At 36.8% G+C, this 9,665-nt stretch overlaps 1 protein-coding gene across 1 annotated transcript in view; it reads right to left on the bottom strand.

The window, feature by feature from the left end:
* Positions 1 to 9,665, bottom strand: part of ANKRD31 (ankyrin repeat domain 31) — a gene marked incomplete at its 3' end in the record, with an annotated part of 132,675 nt that overhangs the window by 12,504 nt on the left and 110,506 nt on the right. Inside the window, exon 23 of the mRNA XM_081053573.1 lies at positions 5,542 to 5,682. Coding sequence (XP_080909699.1) covers positions 5,542 to 5,682 — 141 coding nt within the window. The remainder of the gene's footprint in view (positions 1 to 5,541; positions 5,683 to 9,665) is intronic.

The raw sequence follows: 9,665 nt of genomic DNA, 5'->3' as shown, positions 1-9,665 counted from the left end.
AACAACCATTAATCCAGCACTTGCTACTTTATAATTTTTTTAAAATGTTGCATTAATAAAATAAAGCCATAAGGGTAATGGTACTTTTCAAAAACTCAAGATACTTAACTGATTAGATTAGTAACATTTTGGGTCTATACATCCATGTTTTTTGTTTGGGTTTGTTTGTGAACTTAGCTATTGTTTATCAGCCCAAAAACTTAGAGCCCAGAAATAATCTACACATGAATGCGCTGGGCTGAGGCAGACTCTGGGCCTGAATGTCTTTGGGTTCTCCATGCTTAGTTGTCGGGCAGTCTGATAACATATCCTCAGAAGCCAGGTGCACTGTAGTAAGCCATCAAGTCTCAAGTCAAACATCCCTTCCTCCAGGATGCCTTCCTATAATCTTTAAGCTCAAGTAATGACCTCCTTCTCTAGGCTCCCATAACTTCCGTGCTTCTATTTCTGTCAAGGCACTTATCACATGTAAATGAAATCATGTGTTAATGTGTCTGTTTCCATTAAACTGTAAGCTTTTTGAAGACAGGGTCTATGCCATGTTCATTTCTATACCCTGGTACTTCACACAGTGCCTGATAAAACTGAAAACAAAACAAAACAAAAAACCTCTGAAGTCCCAGCTCCTAAGCAAGATTCTTAAATTCTCTGAATCTCAGTTTGTGCATTTGGCAAACAAGTACCTCCAGCTTATTAAATTGTGAGATTAAAACAGGTAACGTATGAAAGCATTTGGCATACTGCCTGAGTAGTCAATAAATGCTTGTTATTGAACAGAACGAGGAAGGCCTAGAGGATTTGGAAGGGTTAGGCACCCTTTGGGCTCAATCTCATGGCCTAAGAAAGCCTGGAATGGAAATGAAACAGATCTCTTCACTTGCCATGAAAGGAGAGGCAAGGCCCCAAATGCCATCCATCAGTTCTCCAAACAAATAACAATTAGAAACAATGTATTTTGTTTATGTTATGCCCTGAAAATATACACTACACCTTCTGTGCTCATCAATGTGTGGGCTCAGTATGTTTTCACTTGTATCTCAGACTTAAAGTACATTTTTATCAGTCAGTATATATAGGGTAATATAAAGTGGTAAAATTGTACCTTAGTAGCCTCAGAGATCTTAAACATACCACTGGGGTAATCTAGACACACAAAGAACACAGCTTTAAGAAAATCCAGAGTTAAAAATCGATTTTCCACAAGGTAGGAGTGATTTATTGAGCAAGGATAGTAATGAATAGATCTCAAAATGAATAGGCACTTCGTAGGTCACTTCTGGAAACTGCCCATTTCATAATAGTGCCTGTGCTCCAGCTGGCTAAAGTGTAAGGGCAAACAGTCCTCATGTGTGCCTGGACGAAATCTCATTAGATGCAGATGTAGCTCATACGCCTGCTCCGACAGAGGCATGTGGGAAGAGCTACTCACAGGTTCTTAGGGCTTGGACCTCCATGACCTCCAGCAACCTCAGCAACTTCCCCATCCAAAACCCATTCTACGACGGGCAGTTGATGGGATGGCACCTTCTCCCAGATGAGGACAGGTAAGAGAGTCATAGGTTAGGGTAAGGTGTGTTCTGTGAGGATATCTGTAGGTCGTTGTGTTCTTGCTTTTCTAAAAGGTAGAACTGCAGAAGTGCTTCGTCCTAAGCTCTTACAGCAGAAACCCATTATTCCTCAGAAATCAGTCTATAATGATTCCTTAATATCATACTTAGGGAACTACCTTAGGTACTAATACGCGTCAAGAAAAAATACAAAACATAACCTGTCTTTGAATATTAAAGAGGTGTCCAAGAATTTGTTTCCCCACTGGGACTCCATTTTATTTGAAAGTGCCAGTCCATTTTTTGTATGGCTTCAGAAAAACCGTTTGTTGGAACTGACTAATGGGAATCTGTTCATAGTTGCTCAGATGACTGTTTTAATTCCATTTCAAGTTTTAAGAAGCAAGTCAATAAATTTTCACTATCCCAAAAGATAAAAAGAGAAAAAGATAATTTGTTGTTTTTGTTTTTATCTCGGCGGATGGAAACGGCAAAGAAAATAAGAAAACTGTAGATTTTCTTTTAAATTCATTATAACATAAAAACACATTTAGCTAAGAAAATTAAAATATTTCTTAAGGAATTCAGAAGACAAGACAGAAAGTAGTAACACAGTGTACTAACTGCCTTGGAAGAGCTGATCCTCTGGACACGATGAAGGGTTTCTGAGCGCTATTCACCACCTCCTCCCAAGCACCATCCTAGAACCTCCCCTTCTCCGTCTGCTTCCCTCAGACACTCTATGCAGTTAGAGGCCAGAGAAGGGCGGTAGGCCTTTCACATTGTCTTTAGAATTCATACCTCCTGAATATTTGTATTTTAGAAGCACCCACATCTCCAACCATCTCCTCTTGAGTAGAAACTGAGCTCACAGGAGATTAAGTTAAGACACATTGAGAGTGTAATGAATTGACTGAATGAAGCTGTCTGTCCAGATCAACAATTTCTATCAGTTTCTATATTCCTACCTCAACTTTTCTATATCTTGGTATTCCTAATCAAGATGGTGGGAGAAATATTTTTAGAAAGTGTGTAGGATGAGGGGGGAACCATAGAGAAAAGTCAATACTACATCCAAAGGAGTGAATTTATAAGAGCAGGAATTCAGACAGGGAGGCATCTGGATAGGAAGTATGTTTGCACGAGATCTGTCAGTGCTCCTTGAATCACTGACCAAAATGGCAGTCTACTTTTCATCTGCATAAGCACAGTCCTGGGCATTCACAAAAATGAACTGTCATTGCCATTCTTATGATTTTCATACTGCAATTGTATCACAGAAATGCATTTTCTTGAGGAAGTGGGCAATTTTTGCTGCACAAGAATAAGGCTTTACATAAATTCATAAGGGTAGCTGGCTGATTCTGTGTGCTCTTTTGAGTTCATGGCAAACTATGTCCAATGAAAGGACCTGGGCCTCCCTTGTGTTATTGTTGTAAATGTAGAAAATAAGTGTATAGGGAATCAGAAGATCAGGTTCTAGGCCTCGTCCTGCCACTTACTGGCCTTGAGGCTAATCAGGGCACTTAACCTCCTGCAACTCTGTTTTCATATCCATAAAGAGAGATTATAGTTGACCTTCCGACCTCATGGAGTTTTTATCCTTCATAAACCACATAATGCTATGCAAGTCCTAGAATTTCCAAGTTGGTAGGCGTTTGGGGGACCATTTAGCACTATTTTCTACGTAAGAAAATGGGTTCAGAAAGGTTAATGACTTGATCTAGATCAATGAGTGATTCTCACTCCAGGCGGCACATTAGAATCACCTGGAAAGCTTTTTAAAAATAATACCACCTGGTCTCCAAGCCGGACTATTAGATCAGAACCTATGAAGCAGGGGTCCACTAGGCATTGGTAGTTTTTAAAGCTCTGCAAAGTGATTCAATTGTGTAGGAAGGATTGAAAACCATTGCTCTCATCATATAATCTATCAAGGGTGGAATCAGGAACAAGCTTGGTGTCCTGTCTCCTAGCCAGAGATCACGCTGCCACATCAGGATAAGGCCTAACAGCTAGGAGGCCGTGGCAGTGAGAACAGTGACGCCCAGTGGGAGTAAGCATCAGAATTCCCTTGGCAAGGCCCAGCTGCTTGGGTAGGAAGTATGAGTCATCTCTGTATGTAGTGGCTCCGTCATCCTGTCTGATGCAGGACGAGATCTAGTTTTCTGGCATTTCTTGCCTGACAACCAGCCACTCCTAGCCACACAGCCTCACTGACGTTCTTAGAACCAGTCAGTAGAAACTTTCACATTTACCAATGCACAAAAGCTCCTTTCGTGATGAAGTGACTGAATTCAAGAGTTACCCAAAGACAAGAGGAGGTAGAGGTAGCTTCTGTAGCAAATTTTAAAAGAAACTTTTAAATATTGTAAAGAAACTCGCCGGCATTGTGTTTCTCAGCCTGGAGTATTTACTAGAAGTACATGCATGGCTTATAGTAATTTTAAAGTTTCTGTTTTTAGGGTAATTAGAAAAATAATCTAGTCCTGCTCAGGTAATCTGTATGAATATCTTATATCCAAGAATTGCCCTCATTTTGCATTTGGCGTCACTATCTCACAGGTGCTAAACAATATACCTCTAATTGACATGGCTGATGAGAAAAGACCAGAAATAATGTGGTCTGTAAATGCGGCATAGGTACAGAGTAAGGTCCAAATGATGCCAGACCAGCTATTCAAAAGCAGGAAATGCAACAGCTGCAGTAGGGAAAAACAGTGAGAGACCTGCGTCATCACTAGGCACAGCACAGCAGAGGAGTGTCGGGGTCAAAAGCTAAGCGATAGCAACCAGTGCCCTAGTCATGCTGTGGACATAGATTCCATTTCAGCAAAACGATATAATCTATCATAAGTTTAAGAAACTTTGTAACAAAAAAGGAATTTCCATGGGTTAAATGTTAATTACTAACATTCAAATATGATTTATGAATCTATGGAAAGGACTGGGCAGGGTGAACTGAAAGCAGATGGGCTGGTGATTCCAGGGGATAGGAAAAAACAAACAAAACTTTAGGAGAAAGAAAAAAGATATAGAGACTATTAAGCAGAGAAAATCCAAAATGTGTTGACGTAAGTAAAGGAACTGAAACACACTTCTGGCAGCACTGACCACAAAGGTCTAGGAGATCACATGCAGAGTTTAGGAACACAGACCAAGAGCAGGAGTTAGGAGGAAGGGTGGGCAGAGCTGACTGGGACAAAAAAGGAGAGAGGAAACTGTGCCTTCAGGAAGTGGTGCATTCAGGCTTACTGTAATGGCCGGTGGAGACTGCAGGCATCTGCAATTCCATGAAACAGTAATGGTGGATGTCCACTTATTCACCTTTCTGAATGAATCATTGCAAGACTGTTCCTGAAATGGTGCTACAGATATCTGGAGGTGGCTGATCACTGGACCTCAGGGTACCAGTCATTAATAGTCTTCCAGCTCGTGGTTAAATTGCACTTGCAAGTCAGAACAGAACTGAGAAGGAGGATACTAAGTTTGGGAAGTCTGAATGAAAAGAAATATTTATTTTAGGGGGGCTAGCAATTCACAGACAAGGCTATGTTCAAACATAAAGGTGCACAAATAACTTCTCTGAATCTTAGGCCCCTTGCTCATTCCCTCTGTGTTTAGGGGAAGATTTTGGCAGAATATTGATAACATGTTAACTAAATTATGAATACACCAGTCATCCCAAATTTTCTATATGGAGTCACAAAGACCGGAAATCGCTTGGGGTCAGAAAAACTGAGGGTGTTTCCATTTCTGAGACTATGTGAGGAGCAACGAAAGAGGGACTCCGCAGCTGTGCAAGCTTGTCCGGGGGATTCTGGTAATGAGGAGCTGGGGAAGAAAGCATGTAGCATATGCAGAAACAACACCTGGGGACAAAAACTGGCTTAGAGAACTTTCAGATTTCTTTTTGTTTTTTAAGTAGTTTTATCATTTAAAAAGGTCTTTCCATTTGAATATGAAGTTCAAGATAAATTTAAGAATGACCCACCTTACTCCAAGCATAATTCCAGGTCACATAACTGTCGCTTCCTAGAAGATCCTTGAGCCAAGTGACTGGATTTTGATAAATCTGACCATTTTCTACCTTAATTTTTCCATTCAGTAAGACACTGGCTTTGTGGGTAGTCTCCTGAAGCGAAAAATAAAATAAAAATTACTATAAAAAAATAGATGAAATATGTTAATTTCTGCTTCTGGCCATGATGAAGTAACAGGGACCAGCTTTACCTTAACATTTGACACAACCAAAAAACAGACAAAATATATGAAACAATGCTTTGTAAGATACCAAACATCAAGCAACAAAGTAGTGATCTCTGGGAAGTAAGAAATTAACGAGGTAAGCCCTACAACTGTCCTAGGTCACTGCCTTCAGAGAGTTTCCAGGTCATGGTGCAGGAGAGGGAATCCAGAGAAAGCCTGTGGACTCCCTGAATTGAGCAGAGCAGAGTTTAGGGAGTCAAGAGAGCTATAGTTTGTAGGACAGAGCACTGAAGAAGAGAGAAATACAATGACAGAGAACTTTGCAGATCTTCAGAGGGTCCTCTTTAAGTATTCAGTTGAGTTGTGACTGCCCATAAATCTGAGGAAATTACCCATAGATGGGAAAAGAACCACTTGCAAGGATTAGAGGTTAATAGCACCTGGTATTCTCAAAGGTCAGAAATAGTACCTGTTCCCAACAGCAAAACTAGAAAAACCTCAAAACTTATGGTGCACTGGTAGGATACACAGAAGAATATTGCCTCAGTCGGTAGTGGGAAATAATTAGCCATACACTGACCACTACTCTAAATCCTGCCCAACAAATCTTAAAAGAAAAACCAAAAAGGATCAACTTGTTTCCAAGTAACTTAACTGTATCCTATAATAATTCTCCAAAATATTTATAAGAATGCAAAACTATACAGCATATAAAAAGGTAAATTTCACAAGATCTGGGATCCAATAAAAACAGAAATAAAGTGTGAAATAGACAATTCAACAATAAAAATCAGACTTCAATACTCCACTTTAATAATGTATAGTCCGAACAGACAGGAGATCAATGAGGAATGAGAAAAGTTAAGCAACACTATAAACCAACTAGAACTAACAGGCATCTATAGAAAAATTTCTCACAACAACAGGAGAATATATATTCTTTTTTTTTTTTTTTTTTTTATATATTCTTCTCAAGTGTACATGGAACATTCTCCAGGATAGGCCATATGCTGGTGAAGCCACAAAATAAATCTCAATAAATTTAAAAGAACTGAAATAATACAAAGTATGTTCTCTAACTGCAGTGGAATGAAATTAGAAATTAATAACAGAAAAAAATGGAAGACACAATTATGTGGAACTCAAACAACACATTCCTCAATAACCAGTGGGTTAAACAAGTAATCAAAAGGCAAATTAGAAAGCAAGTCAATACTGAGATGAATGAAAGAAAAGACATAACAGAATGAATCTTATGGAATATAGCAAAAGCAGTGGGTTAGAGGAAAATTTATAGCTATAAACGCCTATATTAAAACAGAAGAAATATCTCAAATCAATAACCTCACCATACACTGAAGACACTGGAAAAAAGAAGAGCAAACTAAACACAAAGCAAGCAGAAGACAGGAAATAATAAATATTAGAGTGGAAATAAATAAATGAGACAATGGAAAAAACAGTAGAGAAAATCAACAAAATTGAAAGTTGGTTCTTTGAAAAAAGTAACAAGATTGACAAAAAAACAAGTGAGAAGATTGAAATTAGTAAAATCAGAAACGAAAATGGGGACATTACTACTGACCTTACAGAAATAAAAAGGATTATAAGAGAAACTATGAATAACTGTATGTCAATAAATTAGATAAATTAGATGAAATGGATAAATTACTGGAAAGATGCAAACTATCAAAACTGATTCAAGAAGAAATAGATCATCTTAAAACTACCAACAAAGAAAAAGCCCAAGTACAGATGGCTTCATTGCTTATTACTACCAAATATTTAAAGAAGGCTTAATTCCAATTCACAAACTCCTCCAAAAAAAAAAAAAATAGAAGAGTAGGAAACACTTTTTAACTCATTCTATGAGACTAGTATTCACCTAGTCTAACTACAAACCAATATCTTTAGTAAGTATGGGTGCAAAAATCCTTAACAAAATACTAGAAAACTGAATCCAGCAACACATGAAAAGATTATATAACATGACCAAGTGGAATTTATCTACTTTTAAAGGAATGCAAGTTTGGTTTCACACCCCCAAATTAATTAATATTATACATCACATCAAAAAAATAAAAAACAAAAACCATATGCTCATCTCACTGATGCAGAAAAAGTATTTGACAAAAATCTAACACCCTTTCATGATAAAGACGCTCAAGAAACTAGGAAGAGGAGAGAACTTCCTCGGCCTGGTGAAGAGCATCTCTGAAGAAAACCTCCAACTAACATCATACTTAACAGTGAAAGACTGAATTTTTTCTCCCTAAGAAAAGTAGTCTTAGGAAAAAAATAGAAGTCTGATATCACCATTTTATTTTAACATTCTACTGGAGATTTTAGCCAGTGCAGTCTGTCAACAAAAGAAATAATTTTCATACGGGAAAGAAAAAAGTAAAACTCTCTTTATTCATGAACATCTATGTAGAAAATCCAATGGAATCTCTAAAACTTTATAAGTCAGTTTAGCAGGGTTATAGGATAAAATCTCAACATATAAAAATCAATTGTATTTCTACATATTAACAACAAATAACTAAAAATTGACATTAAAAAAACAATATTATATATAATACTATCAAAAATATGAAACACTTAGGGATAAACCTGATAAAAGATGTGAAAGACATGTTACTGACTCGCACATTGCTGAGAAAAATCAAAGAAGACCTAAATAAATGAAAAGCTATATCATGTTCATGGGTTAGACAACTCAGTATTGTTAAGATGTCATTTCTCCCCAAATTAATCTATAGATTCAACCCAATACCAATAAAAATAAAAGCAGTCCCCTTTTTTTTAAATTGACAAACTCATTCTAAGATTATAAGGGATTGCGAATGACCTCGAATAACTAAAACACTTTAAAAAAAAAACATAATTGGAGGATTAATTACTTCAAGACTTATACAGAGACAATAATTAAGATAGTATTGATGAATAGACAGACAAGATAGTATTGATAGAAAAGACAGTATTGATGAAAGGATAGTATTTACACAGAATAGGGAGTCCGTAAATAGACACATATATGGACAACTGATTTTCTGCAAAGGTGCAGAGGCAATTCAATAGAGGGTACTTTTTTCAACACATGATGCTGGAACAACTAAATATCCAAATTCAAAAATATAAATGTGGATCCTGCTTTGTATCATGTATAAAAATTAATTAAAAATGGATCGTATTCTAAATGTAAACCTAAAACTATAAAAATTCTTGGAGAAAACAGCAAATCTTTGTGACCCTGGGTAGACAAATGATTCTTAGATATAATACTAAGAACACAATCAATAAAAAAAAAACACCCACAAATTGATAAACTGGACTACATCAAAATTTAAAACATTGGTTCTTTATAAGGCAATGTTGAGAGACTAGAAAGGCAAGCCACAGACTAGAAGAAAATATCTGCAAAGTATATGTTTGATTAAGGACTTATATCCAAAATAGATTTTTTTTTAAATTCTCAAAACTCAGTAATAAGAGAACAAGCAACCAATAAAAAAATGGACAAAAGATTTGAACAAACACGTCACCAAAGAATAAATATGGAGGCGAACAGCATATGAAAAGATGCTCAGCATAATTAATCATTATCAAATGCAAATTAAAACCGCAATGATAAACTACTATATGAATGTATATATTACATAATACATACATCTACACTACATGTTAGCATGACTAAAACTAAAAGACTGATCATACTAAGTGTTTGCTAAGGAAGGATGTGGAGAGAATATAATTCTCATACACAGCTGGTGGGGATGTAAAATGTTACAACGTTGGTAGTTTCTTAAAAAGTTAAATATACACTTACCATATACAATCCAGCCACTCTACTGCTAAGTATTTACCCAAGAAAAATGAAAGCCTATGTCATACCAAAATTTGTGTATA

The sequence above is a fragment of the Rhinolophus hipposideros genome (genome assembly GCF_964194185.1).
Source record: "Rhinolophus hipposideros genome assembly, chromosome: 7".
NCBI classification, from domain to species: domain Eukaryota; kingdom Metazoa; phylum Chordata; class Mammalia; order Chiroptera; family Rhinolophidae; genus Rhinolophus; species Rhinolophus hipposideros.
This window is presented reverse-complemented; position numbering and strand designations above follow the sequence as displayed.